At 36.2% G+C, this 20,473-nt stretch overlaps 2 protein-coding genes across 2 annotated transcripts; both read right to left on the bottom strand.

Moving 5' to 3' along the window:
- Positions 1-3,459: 3,459 nt before the first annotated feature.
- On the bottom strand, positions 3,460-6,474 carry LOC123468773. Its single transcript, XM_045168007.1, has one exon. The coding sequence runs from the start codon at positions 6,472-6,474 to the stop codon at positions 3,460-3,462; it is 3,015 nt and encodes a 1,004-aa protein (XP_045023942.1).
- A 150-nt stretch (positions 6,475-6,624) lies between these two features.
- Positions 6,625-9,010, bottom strand: LOC123468772. The gene is made up of 2 exons (XM_045168006.1): positions 8,129-9,010; positions 6,625-8,037 (listed from the first exon to the last, which is right to left on the bottom strand). Exons 1-2 carry the CDS (start codon positions 9,008-9,010, stop codon positions 6,625-6,627), a joined length of 2,295 nt encoding a protein of 764 aa, XP_045023941.1.
- Between the last annotated feature and the right edge of the window lie 11,463 nt (positions 9,011-20,473).

Below are 20,473 nucleotides of genomic sequence, written 5' to 3'. Positions count from 1 at the left end.
GATGCTGTTTACATATAGAAGTAAAAACTCATGGTATAACAGTGTATTCACATTGAATACAAGTATATTTGATGCTGTTTACATATAGAAGTAAAAACTCATGGTATAACAGTGTATTCACATTGAATACAAGTATATTTGATGCTGTTTACATATAGAACTAAAAACTCATGGTATAACAGTGTATTCACATTGAATACATGTATATTCCATGCAGTTTACATATAGAAGTAAAAACACATGGTATAACAGTGTATTCACATTGAATACAAGTATATTTGATGCTGTTTACATATAGAACTAAAAACTCATGGTATAACAGTGTATTCACATTGAATACAAGTATATTTGATGCTGTTTACATATAGAAGTAAAAACTCATGGTATAACAGTGTATTCACATTGAATACAAGTATATTTGATGCTGTTTACATATAGAACTAAAAACTCATGGTATAACAGTGTATTCACATTGAATACATGTATATTGCATGCAGTTTACATATAGAAGTAAAAACACATGGTATAACAGTGTATTCACATTGAATACAAGTATATTTGATGCTGTTTACATATAGAACTAAAAACTCATTGTACAACAGTGTATTCACATTGAATACAAGTATATTCCATGCCGTTTACGTATAGAAGTAAAAACTCCTGGTATAACAGTGTATTCACATTGAATACAAGTATATTTGATGCTGTTTACATATAGAACTAAAAACTTATGGTATAACAGTGTATTCACATTGAATACAAGTATATTCCATGCAGTTTACATATAGAAGTAAAAACTCATGGTATAACAGTGTATTCACATTGAATACAAGTATATTCCATGCAGTTTACATATAGAAGTAAAAACTCATGGTATAACAGTGTATTCACATTGAATACAAGTATATTCCATGCAGTTTACATATAGAAGTAAAAACTCATGGTATAACAGTGTATTCACATTGAATACAGGTATTTTCCATGCAGTTTACATATAGAAGTAAAAACTCAGGGTATAACAGTGTATTGAAATTGAATACAAGTATATTTGATGCTGTTTACCTATAGAACTATAAACTCATGGTATAACAGTGTATTCACATTAAATACAAGTATATTCCATGCAGTTTACATATAGAAGTAAAAACTCATGGTATAACAGTGTATTCATATTGAATACAAGTATATTCCATGCAGTTTACATATAGAAGTAAAAACTCATGGTATAACAGTGTATTCACATTGAATACAAGTATATTTGATGCTGTTTACATATAGAACTAAAAACTCATGGTATAACAGTGTATTCACATTGAATACAAGTATATTTGATGCTGTTTACATATAGAACTAAAAACTCATGGTATAACAGTGTATTCACATTGAATACAAGTATATTCCATGCAGTTTACATATAGAAGTAAAAACTCATGGTATAACAGTGTATTCACATTGAATACAAGTATATTTGATGCTGTTTACATATAGAACTATAAACTCATGGTATAACAGTGTATTCACATTGAATACAAGTATATTCCATGCAGTTTACATATAGAAGTAAAAACTCATGGTATAACAGTGTATTCACATTGAATACAAGTATATTCCATGCAGTTTACATATAGAAGTAAAAACTCATGGTATAACAGTGTATTCACATTGAATACAAGTATATTCCATGCAGTTTACATATAGAAGTAAAAACTCATGGTATAACAGTGTATTCACATTGAATACAGGTATATTCCATGCAGTTTACATATAGAAGTAAAAACTCAGGGTATAACAGTGTATTCAAATTGAATACAAGTATATTTGATGCTGTTTACCTATAGAACTATAAACTCATGGTATAACAGTGTATTCACATTAAATACAAGTATATTCCATGCAGTTTACATATAGAAGTAAAAACTCATGGTATAACAGTGTATTCACATTGAATACAAGTATATTCCATGCAGTTTACATATAGAAGTAAAAACTCATGGTATAACAGTGTATTCACATTGAATACAAGTATATTTGATGCTGTTTACATATAGAACTAAAAACTCATGGTATAACAGTGTATTCACATTGAATACAAGTATATTCAATGCAGTTTACATATAGAAGTAAAAACTCATGGTATAACAGTGTATTCACATTGAATACAAGTATATTTGATGCTGTTTACATATAGAAGTAAAAACTCATGGTATAACAGTGTATTCACATTGAATACAAGTATATTTGATGCTGTTTACATATAGAAGTAAAAACTCATGGTATAACAGTGTATTCACATTGAATACAAGTATATTTGATGCTGTTTACATATAGAAGTAAAAACTCATGGTATAACAGTGTATTCACATTGAATACAAGTATATTTGATGCTGTTTACATATAGAAGTAAAAACTCATGGTATAACAGTGTATTCATATTGAATACAAGTATATTTGATGCTGTTTACATATAGAACTAAAAACTCATGGTATAACAGTGTATTCACATTGAATACATGTATATTCCATGCAGTTTACATATAGAAGTAAAAACACATGGTATAACAGTGTATTCACATTGAATACAAGTATATTTGATGCTGTTTACATATAGAACTAAAAACTCATGGTATAACAGTGTATTCACATTGAATACAAGTATATTTGATGCTGTTTACATATAGAAGTAAAAACTCATGGTATAACAGTGTATTCACATTGAATACAAGTATATTTGATGCTGTTTACATATAGAACTAAAAACTCATGGTATAACAGTGTATTCACATTGAATACAAGTATATTGCATGCAGTTTACATATAGAAGTAAAAACACATGGTATAACAGTGTATTCACATTGAATACAAGTATATTTGATGCTGTTTACATATAGAACTAAAAACTCATTGTATAACAGTGTATTCACATTGAATACAAGTATATTCCATGCAGTTTACGTATAGAAGTAAAAACTCCTGGTATAACAGTGTATTCACATTGAATACAAGTATATTTGATGCTGTTTACATATAGAACTAAAAACTCATGGTATAACAGTGTATTCACATTGAATACAAGTATATTCCATGCAGTTTAGATATAGAAGTAAAAACTCATGGTATAACAGTGTTGTTCGGGAGCTCAATTCAATAGAGGAAAACTTCGTAGACTCGAGGGGGGTATCCCTTAAGGGTGTATTAAACCGATCTCGGGGATACAGAGTAGGGTTGTAAGGCCTACTTGAGAATCACACCTTATGTGTGGGGAGTGTAGCTAAAGAGATCACACCTTATGTGTGGAGAGACGCCAACAAAATCAGAGACCCGCATGCAATGCACGCGGGTTTAAATAGGGACAAAACAAAGGCTTTGGGTAAGGGTAAACGCGGGACAAACAAACAAATGAAGCGTACTACGCACAACCCAAAGTTGGCCTCTAGCGGCCCTTATACAAAATAAAACAATTTAATTCTTCGCCGGAACATCCTCCCCCGAAGCGGGTATGTCTGGGACGACATCGCCTGTTGAGCTAACTTCTAATAGCGCGAGAGTGTCGATTCCACGACGGAAAAGTCCTCTTTCCAGCTGCACATCTACGACTCGAACTAGGCCATCTGGCCCTGGGAATACCTTCGCAATCCTGCCGATATTCCATTGTCCGCGTCGTAGGCTCTTGTCGATCTCCAACACAACATCCCCGACTTTAAAGTTGGGCAGAGGGGATTTCCACTTCTTTCTTCCAGCAAGTGACTGTAGATAAACTTTCTTCCAAAGATCCCAGAATAGATTGGCCATTCTCTGGACGTACCTATAATGCTCACGGGGCAGTGCGTCGTCGAATGTCCCAGCTGGTGGGTCGGCCGAACTCGGACGATTTAGAAAATCGTTAGGAGTTAACGGACGGAAGTCATTCGGATCTGTACTGGCTGCAGTGAGGGGACGACCATTTAATAAACCGGCTACTTCATATAGGAGAGTGCGGAGTGTGTCTTCCGCTGGATGTCGTAGCTTCTTACTCTCCAAGTCAAGAGCGGTATAAAGCGCCTTTTTTGCCGATCTTACAAGCGACTCGTGCGCTCCACCAAAATGTGGTGTTCTGGGTGGCTGGAATCTCCAGTCAATCCTTTTCAAATTCAGGAACTCGGCTACTTTCTCATCGGCATACAGTTTTTCGGCTTCTTCTTTCAGCTCGTGTTCAGCACCAACAAAGTTTGTGCCGTTGTCGGAATGCATGACGCGAGGTTTGCCGTAAAGTCCGATAAAACGCCGAAGGCTAAGAAGGAAATCGTCTGATGAGAGTGAGTTCACGAGATCCACATAGACGGCATGGGTAACGAGACAGGTGTACAAAACGGCCCATCGCTTTGCTGTGCGATTTTGCGAAAGTCCTACTTCCAATGGCCCAAACAGATCACAGGCTGTTCGAGTGAATGGAGCTGAGCCAGATTCTAGGCGCGAATCCGGTAGTTCAGCCATAAGTTGTTCGCCTGGCTTGGCACGTTCTCGTTTGCACTTTTCACACTCGTATCTAATCCTTTTGACTAGTTCCCGGCCTCCTGGTATCCAGAAATGCTGCCTTATGTAGCTGATCTGGTAGTCTGTTCCAACGTGCTTAAGCAATACGTGGAACGCTCGAACGATAGTCTTCGTAAAACTATGCTGCGCAGGCAGCAATGGCGGGTGCAATTCTTCATAGGGCAACTTAGCTCGCCCGGCTCGTCCTCCTAGTCTCAAAAGTCCATCTTTTCCGAGAACGGGACAAAGAGAGAGTAAACTTGAGTTAGGCTGAAGCCATTTTCCTTTCTTCAAACGACGAATTTCTTCGCTATACACCTCCGATTGGCATCTTTTTACGAGATCGTAGAACACCTTTTCCAGTCTTACTAAGTCCGGAATGTCTTCTACACCGATCTTGACACTTTCCCAATCGAACGTTGAAGTAGTAACGGTGGCTTGATGTGATCGCACTGGCCGTATCTCTTCAACCACGGCAATCCATGGCAAATCTGCTGGCCATGTTTCTTCGTCGTCTTGTAGGAATTTCGGTCCGTCCCACCAGCGCGATGGAAGGGCTTCCTCTTCAATGGCTGAACGAGTTGCGATATCGGCTGTGTTCATCTTGCCCGGCACAAAACGCCATTCGTCTGGTTGAGTCAGTGTTTGGATTTCTCCAACCCGATGACTGACAAACATCTGATATTTGGACGTGGTTGCTCGAATCCAATTTCTTACGGTGCTGCTGTCGGTCCAGAAATACCGACGGTGCGGAATCCTTGTGAATGCTTTGATCACTGAGCGTGCGAGACGGGCTGCTTGCAGAGCAGCATTTAACTCCAATTTTGGCACGGAAATGCTTCTTTTCGGTGCCAATTTTGTTGACGCCCGCACGTGTCGTACTAGTACTCGACCATCAGAGTACACATTCCGAATGTAGATAACTGCAGCGTACGCCTCTTCCGATGCGTCTCCAAATGCGTGGAGTTCCGATCGGGTAATATTCTCCTCATCTGGGAATAAACAGCGTGGAATGTCGATGTCGTTGAGCTGCTGTAGGACGCTAAACCATTCTTCCCACCAATCACGGTCGTCGCTGCTGATGAGATCGTTCCACTGAAGCCCTTTTGTTCCGAGCTCCCTTAACTTGATCTTGGCTTTAACAATAAGGGGAGCTGCCATCCCTTGCGGATCGAACAAACTCGCAACCTTACTTGCAATTCCAACCCGTGTGTAGGTGATTTCTTCTAGCCCGCTCACTCTGAATTTAAGCGTATCCGAATTCGGGTTCCAGTAAACACCAAGGACTTTTTCAGAGTCGTCCTTGCTTAATGGAAGCTCGGCTGGGCCTTGACTAACACCTTTACTTGTAGGTGCTAAGATTTTCACAAAAGCTGCGGAATTGGAGATCCAGCTTTGAAGGTGCATGTCTCCTTTTGCTAGGGTTTCTTTAACGCCTACTGCTTCTTGAATACCTTCCTCCAGTGATTTGGCGGAGCTGAGGTAATCGTCAACGTACATCCTTGTGTTGATTGCCTCGATGACTTTCGGGTCATCGCTGAGATCAGCAGCAATTTTTCGCGTGGTACTGATCGCAATGAATGGCGAACAGGTAGCGCCGAATGGTAGCCGCTTCATCTCACACACGCACACTTTCTCCTCCCCGTTTCTTTTCCAAAGAAACCTAAAGTATCGTGCGTCTTCTGGTCTCAGTCGTATTCTGCTAAACATGGCTTCTATGTCAGCTGCCCATGCGATTTCGCCTTCCCGAAATTTCAAGATGACAGATGGCAATGGGGTTTGTAAAGCCGGACCACTGAGAATACTGTCGTTCAAGCACTTTCCCTTGAACGGTGCTGCAGCGTCAAACACAACGCGTAGCTTCGGACCTTTTCTCACTCCATGGTGAGCGAGATAATACTCCGGTGGGCCGTAGTCGGCGGGTGCCAACACAATTGCATAGCCCTTTTCGAAGTTCTTTTCCATGGCTTTTCTATACTCCTGCCCGAAATCGGGTTCTTCGTTGAACCGGTGCAGCAGGGTAGCCAATCTTCTTTCGGCCAAATGCCGATTGTTTGGCAGGTCTGGCTCCCCAACCTTCCAGGTGATGGGTGTTTCATAGCCGACGGCCAATTTTCACGTTCCGCTTTCTAAAATATCGATAGCTTGTCTATCGTCTTCGGAAACGCCATCTGTCTTGTGCTCCGTCCCGAATTCTTCTGTGTCGCAAAAGCGTTTCATCTGCTGCGCTAGTGCGTCGCCTTCCTCTTCCATGCTGGTGAACACTGCGTGCGTTCTCGCCATAAGATTTCTGAATGTATTCCCAATTACTCCTCTTACGACCCATCCAAGGCGGGTACGAATAGCAGTAGGTTCGTCTTCTTGTCCGAAACGAGATTCAATGGCCGTTGTCAAATAGGCCTGATCTATTCCGAGAAGGATGTCTACTCTCCCGCCATTGCTTTCTAATGGCAGGTCTGCTAAATGTCTGCAACGCTTCTTTAAGGTGTTCCAATCTGTAAGTGGAACCGGACTGGCCACAGTAGGCATAGTCGAACCTTGAAGAGTGGCGAATTCGCCTGTGGGTAGCCGAACTCGGAGTTGAATACGACGCGAAGTATATTTTCTCAAAACTCCACCAGCGCCATCAACGGCGAGAGTCTGCGGAACACCTTTCAGTCCAAGTCGGCGAATAAATCCGTCTCGGAAAAGCGTACTGTCGCTACCTTCATCCAGAAATACATTGGCTTTCACAAGGTTTCCCTTTGCATCCAGAACATCCAGTTGGATCATTCCTACAGCTGCTTTCTTCCCCTTTGCTAGGTTGGTGCGGGCTGTAGCGGGGCGAACCGATTCGTCCGCGTCATCCGGCTGGTAGTGAAGCAGTGCATGGTGTGTGCGATTACAGTTAGGGACCGAACACGATTTCTTCATTCTGCAATCTCTAGCAGAATGTCCAGATTTCAGGCAATTGAAACATAACCGACGTCGGGTACAAAACGACAGCTTATCTCTAGCCGTAAGACCCTTAAACGACGGGCAATCTTCCAACTTGTGGGAGCCTTCGCAATTGAAGCAATAGCTACTGTTGGGCTGACGATTGTCTCTTCCTCTTGTTTCACCCTGAACCTGGTTGGTGCGGGTATGCTGTCTGTCACGAGCTTTACCCGGCACTCCACTTCTTTGGTCTGCCGCTATGCTGTATGCGTTTTGATACGCGGCGGCCCGGTTGCAAAGCCAAGAACCAAACTGGTCGAGGCTTCGCCTTTCAAGTCCACTTCCTCTATCCGTATTCCAGGCTAAGCGATCAGCTAGCTGTAGCTTGAGACAGATTCTTTCAATGATGTCTGCGGCGGCGAATTCGCCTATTCTAGTGAGATCGAACAAGTGTGTGCGGACCTTTTCCGCATAACGCTTGAAGGAAGCAGGATCGTTCTTCTGGAACTCCAGTTTCTCTAACGCTTGAATATGCGCTGCTCGCATGACGTCACGTCTGCCAAAACTGTCCTTAAGCCTGACCAATGCTTGAATGTAAGCAGCTTCTCCCCCCTAGACCGTATACAACGTCTAGACAGTCACCTTGGAGATGTCTCCTCAAAATCGCAAATTTCTCGCCGGTGGCCTTGGATGTGTCGTGTACCAACGCCCGGAACAAATCGATCCATGCAAACCAATCTAGAGCCTTTCCACTGTAATCAGGTAACTCAGCTCGAATTGACGAATGAGGTCCTGCTTCTACTCGCGGAAGGGGTCGTAATCGACCGGCACGATACATATCAATCCAATCGTCTGGAGCTTCTTCCTGTAGGCTCGCTTCTCCTACTGCTCCCCATCTTCTGTTGTCTTGGCACCAGCGATTAACTGCGTCGAGTTCGACTACACCTGGCAATGACCGATATTCTAAGTCATTGTCTTCTAACCTTAGTGACTGTAGAGCCCTTTCTGCTTCCTGGAGGTCCTGTTGCGCTGCAAGGACTCTCTGTTGGGCTTCTGTGTGGGATTGTGGTCTGTCGGCTTCGGGATGCACTGCTGACGACTGCCGACTACTGTATACAGAGGGTACAATGGCGGGATGGCCATTTCGAACTGATGGTGGATGTGCACGGGGGGTAAGGTAACGTTGAAGCTCTGCTGCCACGGCCTTAACCTGCTGAACATACCTAGTATGTGCCTCGTGCTGCCGATCGAATTCGTCTAGGCCAGCTTCTTCAAGCAGTCTGTTGTTGAGATGACTAGCGGTTCTCAACAATTCCTGCGCGTACTCTGCAAGGGCTTGAACACTGTCTCCTGGGTCACCTCTTCTAATGGCTGTGGTGATTTGGCTGCACGTGTTCGTAATCTGACGCCTTGTAGTAGTTCGCAGGCGTGTCCACTGCGCCATGGCTGCACTGGTGGAATCTATCGCGACTGCTTGGGCTGCTTCCTCTAACACTGGGGCTGCTACCGGGATAGAGGGACTTACTGATTGCGATCTCGCTGTCGCTGCTATTCTTGCTGCTGTGTTGTTGGTTAGATCATCCATGGCTGCTGCTGTGTAGACCTTGTAAAAAACGGAACGATGTACCTTGGTGTACTTGGTTCGGTAGACTGGGTCACGTGGCACGATGCTGATGATCCGGTGACTAGCCTTATGTTAGTCGAGAACTCTCGGGTCTTCTAAGTTTCCGATAGAGTTGCAGGTACACAAGAACTTACAGGTGCACCAAAACTTCTCTATGGCTTACTGACTTCGTTCCTAGCTTGAAGAACCAATGGATTGAAGACAGTCGGTTGAATAGCTCCGGTTCGAAGGACCAAAATGTTCGGGAGCTCAATTCAATAGAGGAAAACTTCGTAGACTCGAGGGGGGTATCCCTTAAGGGTGTATTAAACCGATCTCGGGGATACAGAGTCGGGTTGTAAGGCCTACTTGAGAATCACACCTTATGTGTGGGGAGTGTAGCTAAAGAGATCACACCTTATGTGTGGAGAGACGCCAACAAAATCAGAGACCCGCATGCAATGCACGCGGGGTTAAATAGGGACAAAACAAAGGCTTTGGGTAAGGGTAAACGCGGGACAAACAAACAAATGAAGCGTACTACGCACAACCCAAAGTTGGCCTCTAGCGGCCCTTATACAAAATAAAACAATTTAATTCTTCGCCGGAACAAGTGTATTCACATTGAATACAAGTATATTCCATGCAGTTTACATATAGAAGTAAAAACTCATGGTATAACAGTGTATTCACATTGAATACAAGTATATTTGATGCTGTTTACATATAGAAGTAAAAACTCATGGTATAACAGTGTATTCACATTGAATACAAGTATATTCCATGCAGTTTACATTTAGAAGTAAAAACTCATGGTATAACAGTGTATTCACATTGAATACAAGTATATTCCATGCAGTTTACATATAGAAGTAAAAACTCATGGTATAACAGTGTATTCACATTGAATACAAGTATATTCCATGCAGTTTACATATAGAAATAAAAACTCATGGTATAACAGTGTATTCACATTGAATACAAGTATATTTGATGCTGTTTACATATAGAACTAAAAACTCATGGTATAACAGTGTATTCACATTGAATACAAGTATATTTGATGCTGTTCACATATAGAAGTAAAAACTCATGGTATAACAGTGTATTCACATTGAATACAAGTATATTTGATGCTGTTTACATATAGAAGTAAAAACTCATGGTATAACAGTGTATTCACATTGAATACAAGTATATTCCATTCAGTTTACATATACTAGTAAAAACTAATGGTTTAACAGTGTATTCACATTGAATACAAGTATATTTGATGCTCTTTACATATAGAAGTAAAAACTCATGGTATAACAGTGTATTCACATTGAATACAAGTATATTCCATGCAGTTTACATATAGAAGTAAAAACTCATGGTATAACAGTGTATTCACATTGAATACAAGTATATTTGATGCTGTTTACATATAGAACTAAAAACTCATGGTATAACAGTGTATTCACATTGAATACAAGTATATTTGATGCTGTTTACATATAGAAGTAAAAACTCATGGTATAACAGTGTATTCACATTGAATACAAGTATATTTGATGCTGTTTACATATAGAAGTAAAAACTCATGGTATAACAGTGTATTCACATTGAATACAAGTATATTCCATGCAGTTTACATATAGAAATAAAAACTTATGGTATAACAGTGTATTCACATTGAATGCAAGTATATTTGATGCTGTTTACATATAGAACTAAAAACTCATGGTATAACAGTGTATTCACATTGAATACAAGTATATTTGATGCTGTTTACATATAGAAGTAAAAACTCATGGAATAACAGGGTATTCACATTGAGTACAAGTATATTTGATGCTGTTTACATATAGAACTAAAAACTCATGGTATAATAGTGTATTCACATTGAATACAAGTATATTCCATGCAGTTTACATATAGAAGTAAAAACTCATGGTATAACAGTGTATTCACATTGAATACAAGTATATTTGATGCTGTTTACATATAGAACTAAAAACTCATGGTATAACAGTGTATTCACATTGAATACAAGTATATTCCATGCAGTTTACATTTAGAAGTAAAAACTCATGGTATAACAGTGTATTAACATTGAATACAAGTACATTCCATGCAGTTTACATATAGAAGTAAAAACTCATGGTATAACAGTGTATTCACATTGAATATAAGTATATTCCATGCAGTTTACATATAGAAATAAAAACTCATGGTATAACAGTGTATTCACATTGAATACAAGTATATTTGATGCTGTTTACATATAGAACTAAAAACTCATGGTATAACAGTGTATTCACATTGAATACAAGTATATTTGATGCTGTTCACATATAGAAGTAAAAACTCATGGTATAACAGTGTATTCACATTGAATACAAGTATATTTGATGCTGTTTACATATAGAACTAAAAACTCATGGTATAACAGTGTATTCACATTGAATACAAGTATATTCCATTCAGTTTACATATAGTAGTAAAAACTCATGGTTTAACAGTGTATTCACATTGAATACAAGTATATTTGATGCTGTTTACATATAGAAGTAAAAACTCATGGTATAACAGTGTATTAACATTGAATACAAGTATTTTCCATGCAGTTTACATATAGAAGTAAAAACTCATGGTATAACAAGGTATTCACATTGAATACAAGTATATTTGATGCTGTTTACATATAGAACTAAAAACTCGTGGTATAACAGTGTATTCACATTGAATACAAGTATATTTGATGCTGTTTACATATAGAAGTAAAAACTCATGGTATAACAGTGTATTCACATTGAATACAAGTATATTCAATGCAGTTTACATATAGAAGTAAAAACTCATGGTATAACAGTGTATTCACATTGAATACAAGTATATTTGATGCTGTTTACATATAAAAGTAAAAACTCATGGTATAACAGTGTATTCACATTGAATACAAGTATATTTGATGCTGTTTACATATAGAAGTAAAAACTCATGGTATAACAGTGTATTCACATTGAATACAAGTATATTTGATGCTGTTTACATATAGAACTAAAAACTCATGGTATAACAGTGTATTCACATTGAATACAAGTATATTCCATGCAGTTTACATATAGAAATAAAAACTTATGGTATAACAGTGTATTCACATTGAATGCAAGTATATTTGATGCTGTTTACATATAGAACTAAAAACTCATGGTATAACAGTGTATTCACATTGAATACAAGTATATTCCATGCAGTTTACATTAAGAAGTAAAAACTCATGGTATAACAGTGTATTCACATTGAATACAAGTACATTCCATGCAGTTTACATATAGAAGTAAAAACTCATGGTATAACAGTGTATTCACATTGAATACAAGTATATTCCATGCAGTTTACATATAGAAATAAAAACTCATGGTATAACAGTGTATTCACATTGAATACAAGTATATTTGATGCTGTTTACATATAGAACTAAAAATCATAGGATATAACAGTGTATTCACATTGAATACAAGTATATTTGATGCTGTTCACATTTAGAAGTAAAAACTCATGGTATAACAGTGTATTCACATTGAATACAAGTACATTCCATGCAGTTTACATATAGAAGTAAAAACTCATGGTATAACAGTGTATTCACATTGAATACAAGTATATTCCATTCAGTTTACATATAGTAGTAAAAACTCATGGTTTAACAGTGTATTCACATTGAATACAAGTATATTTGATGCTGTTTACATATAGAAGTAAAAACTCATGGTATAACAGTGTATTCACATTGAATACAAGTATATTCAATGCAGTTTACATATAGAAGTAAAAACTCATGGTATAACAGTGTATTCACATTGAATACAAGTATATTTGATGCTGTTTACATATAGAAGTAAAAACTCATGGTATAACAGTGTATTCACATTGAATACAAGTATATTTGATGCTGTTTCCATATAGAAGTAAAAACTCATGGTATAACCACGGTCTAACAGGAGAGGTAGACAAACGCGCTATCCCTGGCATCAGCTGGGATAGCTCACTGGGGTGGGAGGGTTCCATGGCATTCCGCTAGGAGCGCCACGCGCAGAAAAGGGCTAATGCGAAAAGACAAAAAAATATATCGTGCACCTCAGCAGTCAGCAAGCTTGGCTGCTTGGTCGCTCAAGCTGTCAACCGTGCTGTCAGGCTTCTTGACTAATTATTATAAATTATTATTCTGTCAGCATCTGGTTTATTTTAAAATGGTGTCAATAACTGCCAAAAAAATAACTGATTTCAATGTTCACTTTTACATCAATTGTATTATTCATGTTGTATTCAATTAAATTTGTGATATTCCTATTTTAATTTTTCAACTGTTCAATAAAACCAAGATTTGAAGCCTATCCCAATCTTTTTAAACTTTGTATAACACTATTTTCTAGTTCGTATTAATCCTGTACCCGCCATTCTAGATGCTTGAGCGATGCTGAGGTGCACGATATATTTTTTTTGTCTTTTCGCATTAGCCCTTTTCAGCTCGTGGCGCTCCTAGCGGAAAGCCATGGAACCCTCCCACCCTACTGAGCCAGTCAGCTCTTATGGCGTTTGTCTACCTCTCCTGTTAGACCGTGGTATAACAGTGTATTCACATTGAATACAAGTATATTTGATGCTGTTTACATATAGAACTAAAAACTCATGGTATAACAGTGTATTCACATTGAATACAAGTATATTTGATGCTGTTTACATATAGAACTAAAAACTCATGGTATAACAGTGTATTCACATTGAATACAAGTATATTTGATGCTGTTTACATATAGAACTAAAAACTCATGGTATAACAGTGTATTCACATTGAATACAAGTATATTCCATTCAGTTTACATATAGAAGTAAAAACTCATGGTTTAACAGTGTATTCACATTGGAATACAAGTATATTTGATGCTGTTTACATATAGAAGTAAAAACACATGGTATAACAGTGTATTCACATTGAATACAAGTATATTTGATGCTGTTTACATATAGAACTAAAAACTCATGGTATAACAGTGTATTCACATTGAATACAAGTATATTCAATGCAGTTTACATATAGAAGTAAAAACTCATGGTATAACAGTGTATTCACATTGAATACAAGTATATTTGATGCTGTTTACATATAGAAGTAAAAACTCATGGTATAACAGTATATTCACATTGAATACAAGTATATTTGATGCTGTTTACATATAGAACTAAAAACTCATGGTATAACAGTGTATTCACATTGAATACAAGTATATTCCATTCAGTTTACATATAGTAGTAAAAACTCATGGTTTAACAGTGTATTCACATTGAATACAAGTATATTTGATGCTGTTTACATATAGAACTAAAAACTCATGGTATAACAGTGTATTCACATTGAATACAAGTATATTCCATGCAGTTTACATATATAGAAGTAAAAACTCGATGGTATAACAGTGTATTCACATTGAATACAAGTATATTTGATGCTGTTTACATATAGAACTAAAAACTCATGGTATAACAGTGTATTCACATTGAATACAAGTATATTCCATGCAGTTTACATTTAGAAGTAAAAACTCATGGTATAACAGTGTATTCACATTGAATAACAAGTACATTCCATGCAGTTTACATATAGAAGTAAAAACTCATGGTATAACAGTGTATTCACATTGAATACAAGTATATTCCATGCAGTTTACATATAGAAATAAAAACTCATGGTATAACAGTGTATTCACATTGAATACAAGTATATTTGATGCTGTTTACATATAGAACTAAAAACTCATGGTATAACAGTGTATTCACATTGAATACAAGTATATTCAATGCAGTTTACATATAGAAGTAAAAACTCATGGTATAACAGTGTATTCACATTGAATACAAGTATATTTGATGCTGTTTACATATAGAACTAAAAACTCATGGTGGTATAACAGTGTATTCACATTGAATACAAGTATATTTGATGCTGTTTTTCCATATAGAAGTAAAAACTCATGGTATAACCACGGTCTAACAAGAGAGGTAGACAAACGCGCTATCCCTGGCATCAGCTGGGATAGCTCACTGGGGGGGGAGGGTTCCATGGCATTCCGCTAGGAGCGCCACGCGCAGAAAAGGGCTAATGCGAAAAGACAAAAAAATATATCGTGCACCTCAGCAGTCAGCAAGCTTGGCTGCTTGGTCGCTCAAGCTGTCAACCGTGCTGTCAGGCTTCTTGACTAATTATTATAAATTATTATTCTGTCAGCATCTGGTTTATTTTAAAATGGTGTCAATAACTGCCAAAAAAAATAACTGATTTCAATGTTCACTTTTACATCAATTGTATTATTCATGTTGTATTCAATTAAATTTGTGATATTCCTATTTTAATTTTTCAACTGTTCAATAAAACCAAGATTTGAAGCCTATCCCAATCTTTTTAAACTTTGTATAACACTATTTTCTATTTCGTATTAATCCTGTACCCGCCATTCTAGATGCTTGAGCGATGCTGAGGTGCACGATATATTTTTTTTGTCTTTTCGCATTAGCCCTTTTCAGCTCGTGGCGCTCCTAGCGGAAAGCCATGGAACCCTCCCACCCTACTGAGCCAGTCAGCTCTTATGGCGTTTGTCTACCTCTCCTGTTAGACCGTGGTATAACAGTGTATTCACATTGAATACAAGTATATTTGATGCTGTTTACATATAGAACTAAAAACTCATGGTATAACAGTGTATTCACATTGAATACAAGTATATTTGATGCTGTTTACATATAGAACTAAAAACTCATGGTATAACAGTGTATTCACATTGAATACAAGTATATTTGATGCTGTTTACATATAGAACTAAAAACTCATGGTATAACAGTGTATTCACATTGAATACAAGTATATTCCATTCAGTTTTACATATAGAAGTAAAAACTCATGGTTTAACAGTGTATTCACATTGAATACAAGTATATTTGATGCTGTTTACATATAGAAGTAAAAACACATGGTATAACAGTGTATTCACATTGAATACAAGTATATTTGATGCTGTTTACATATAGAACTAAAAACTCATGGTATAACAGTGTATTCACATTGAATACAAGTATATTCAATGCAGTTTACATATAGAAGTAAAAACTCATGGTATAACAGTGTATTCACATTGAATACAAGTATATTTGATGCTGTTTACATATAGAAGTAAAAACTCATGGTATAACAGTATATTCACATTGAATACAAGTATATTTGATGCTGTTTACATATAGAACTAAAAACTCATGGTATAACAGTGTATTCACATTGAATACAAGTATATTCCATTCAGTTTACATATAGTAGTAAAAACTCATGGTTTAACAGTGTATTCACATTGAATACAAGTATATTTGATGCTGTTTACATATAGAACTAAAAACTCATGGTATAACAGTGTATTCACATTGAATACAAGTATATTCCATGCAGTTTACATATAGAAGTAAAAACTCGTGGTATAACAGTGTATTCACATTGAATACAAGTATATTTGATGCTGTTTACATATAGAACTAAAAACTCATGGTATAACAGTGTATTCACATTGAATACAAGTATATTCCATGCAGTTTACATTTAGAAGTAAAAACTCATGGTATAACAGTGTATTCACATTGAATACAAGTACATTCCATGCAGTTTACATATAGAAGTAAAAACTCATGGTATAACAGTGTATTCACATTGAATACAAGTATATTCCATGCAGTTTACATATAGAAATAAAAACTCATGGTATAACAGTGTATTCACATTGAATACAAGTATATTTGATGCTGTTTACATATAGAACTAAAAACTCATGGTATAACAGTGTATTCACATTGAATACAAGTATATTCAATGCAGTTTACATATAGAAGTAAAAACTCATGGTATAACAGTGTATTCACATTGAATACAAGTATATTTGATGCTGTTTACATATAGAAGTAAAAACTCATGGTATAACAGTGTATTCACATTGAATACAAGTATATTTGATGCTGTTTCCATATAGAAGTAAAAACTCATGGTATAACCACGGTCTAACAGGAGAGGTAGACAAACGCGCTATCCCTGGCATCAGCTGGGATAGCTCACTGGGGTGGGAGGGTTCCATGGCATTCCGCTAGGAGCGCCACGCGCAGAAAAGGGCTAATGTGCAAAAAGACAAAAAATATATCGTGCACCTCAGCAGTCAGCAAGCTTGGCTGCTTGGTCGCTCAAGCTGTCAACCGTGCTGTCAGGCTTCTTGACTAATTATTATAAATTATTATTCTGTCAGCATCTGGTTTATTTTAAAATGGTGTCAATAACTGCCAAAAAAAATAACTGATTTCAATGTTCACTTTTACATCAATTGTATTATTCATGTTGTATTCAATTAAATTTGTGATATTCCTATTTTAATTTTTCAACTGTTCAATAAAACCAAGATTTGAAGCCTATCCCAATCTTTTTAAACTTTGTATAACACTATTTTCTAGTTCGTATTAATCCTGTACCCGCCATTCTAGATGCTTGAGCGATGCTGAGGTGCACGGATATATTTTTTTGTCTTTTCGCATTAGCCCTTTTCAGCTCGTGGCGCTCCTAGCGGAAAGCCATGGAACCCTCCCACCCTACTGAGCCAGTCAGCTCTTATGGCGTTTGTCTACCTCTCCTGTTAGACCGTGGTATAACAGTGTATTCACATTGAATACAAGTATATTTGATGCTGATTACATATAGAACTAAAAACTCATGGTATAACAGTGTATTCACATTGAATACAAAAGTATTTTTGATGCTGTTTACATATAGAACTAAAAACTCATGGTATAACAGTGTATTCACATTGAATACAAGTATATTTGATGCTGTTTACATATAGAACTAAAAACTCATGGTATAACAGTGTATTCACATTGAATACAAGTATATTCCATTCAGTTTACATATAGAAGTAAAAACTCATGGTTTAACAGTGTATTCACATTGAATACAAGTATATTTGATGCTGTTTACATATAGAAGTAAAAACACATGGTATAACAGTGTATTCACATTGAATACAAGTATATTTGATGCTGTTTACATATAGAACTAAAAACTCATGGTATAACAGTGTATTCACATTGAATACAAGTATATTCAATGCAGTTTACATATAGAAGTAAAAACTCATGGTATAACAGTGTATTCACATTGAATACAAGTATATTTGATGCTGTTTACATATAGAAGTAAAAACTCATGGTATAACAGTATATTCACATTGAATACAAGTATATTTGATGCTGTTTACATATAGAACTAAAAACTCATGGTATAACAGTGTATTCACATTGAATACAAGTATATTCCATTCAGTTTACATATAGTAGTAAAAACTCATGGTTATAACAGTGTATTCACATTGAATACAAGTATATTTGATGCTGTTTACATATAGAACTAAAAACTCATGGTATAACAGTGTATTCACATTGAATACAAGTATATTCCATGCAGTTTACATATAGAAGTAAAAACTCGTAGTATAACAGTGTATTCACATTGAATACAAGTATATTTGATGCTGTTTACATATAGAACTAAAAACTCATGGTATAACAGTGTATTCACATTGAATACAAGTATATTCCATGCAGTTTACATTTAGAAGTAAAAACTCATGGTATAACAGTGTATTCACATTGAATACAAGTACATTCCATGCAGTTTACATATAGAAGTAAAAACTCATGGTATAACAGTGTATTCACATTGAATACAAGTATATTCCATGCAGTTTACATATAGAAATAAAAACTCATGGTATAACAGTGTATTCACATTGAATACAAGTATATTTGATGCTGTTTACATATAGAACTAAAAACTCATGGTATAACAGTGTATTCACATTGAATACAAGTATATTCAATGCAGTTTACATATAGAAGTAAAACTCATGGTATAACAGTGTATTCACTATTGAATACAAGTATATTTGATGCTGTTTACATATAGAAGTAAAAACTCATGGTATAACAGTGTATTCACATTGAATACAAGTATATTTGATGCTGTTTACATATAGAAGTAAAAACTCATGGTATAACAGTGTATTCACATTGAATACAAGTATATTTGATGCTGTTTACATATAGAACTAAAAACTCATGGTATAACAGTGTATTCACATTGAATACAAGTATATTCCATGCAGTTTACATATAGAAATAAAAACTTATGGTATAACAGTGTATTCACATTGAATGCAAAGTATATTTGATGCTGTTTACATATAGAACTAAAAACTCATGGTATAACAGTGTATTCACATTGAATACAAGTATATTCCATGCAGTTTACATTAAGAAGTAAAAACTCATGGTATAACAGTGTATTCACATTGAATACAAGTACATTCCATGCAGTTTACATATAGAAGTAAAAACTCATGGTATAACAGTGTATTCACATTGAATACAAGTATATTCCATGCAGTTTACATATAGAAAAAAAAAACTCATGGTATAACAGTGTATTCACATTGAATACAAGTATATTTGATGCTGTTTACATATAGAACTAAAAATTCATGGTATAACAGTGTATTCACATTGAATACAAGTATATTTGATGCTGTTCACATATAGAAGTAAAAACTCATGGTATAACAGTGTATTCACATTGAATACAAGTATATTTGATGCTGTTTACATATAGAACTAAAAACTCATGGTATAACAGTGTATTCACATTGAATACAAGTATATTCCATTCAGTTTACATATAGTAGTAAAAACTCATGGTTTAACAGTGTATTCACATTGAATACAAGTATATTTGATGCTGTTTACATATAGAAGTAAAAACTCATGGTATAACAGTGTATTCACATTGAATACAAGTATATTCCATGCAGTTTACATATAGAAGTAAAAACTCATGGTATAACAGTGTATTCACATTGAATACAAGTATATTTGATGCTGTTTACATATAGAACTAAAAACTCGTGGTATAACAGTGTATTCACATTGAATACAAGTATATTTGATGCTGTTTCCATATAGAAGTAAAAACTCATGGTATAACCACGGTCTAACAGGAGAGGTAGACAAACGCGCTATCCCTGGCATCAGCTGGGATAGCTCACTGGGGTGGGAGGGTTCCATGGCATTCCGCTAGGAGCGCCACGCGCAGAAAAGGGCTAATGCGAAAAGACAAAAAAATATATCGTGCACCTCAGCAGTCAGCAAGCTTGGCTGCTTGGTCGCTCAAGCTGTCAACCGTGCTGTCAGGCTTCTTGACTAATTATTATAAATTATTATTCTGTCAGCATCTGGTTTATTTTAAAATGGTGTCAATAACTGCCAAAAAAAATAACTGATTTCAATGTTCACTTTTACATCAATTGTATTATTCATGTTGTATTCAATTAAATT

Source organism: Daphnia magna, unplaced genomic scaffold (genome assembly GCF_020631705.1).
Source record: "Daphnia magna isolate NIES unplaced genomic scaffold, ASM2063170v1.1 Dm_contigs427, whole genome shotgun sequence".
Classification (NCBI taxonomy): Eukaryota; Metazoa; Arthropoda; class Branchiopoda; order Diplostraca; family Daphniidae; genus Daphnia; species Daphnia magna.
This window is presented reverse-complemented; position numbering and strand designations above follow the sequence as displayed.

What these genes read in the sequence shown, in the direction of transcription:
- LOC123468773 (XM_045168007.1), bottom strand. Translation starts at nt 6,474, where the DNA reads ATGGAAAAGAACTTCGAAAAGGGCTATGCAATTGTGTTGGCACCCGCC.
- LOC123468772 (XM_045168006.1), bottom strand. Translation starts at nt 9,010, where the DNA reads ATGGATGATCTAACCAACAACACAGCAGCAAGAATAGCAGCGACAGCG. An exon ending in TCGATTTGTTCCGGGCGTTG is followed by an intron (nt 8,038 to 8,128) that starts GTACACGACACA and finishes TATACGGTCTAG; the next exon opens with GGGGGAGAAGCTGCTTACAT.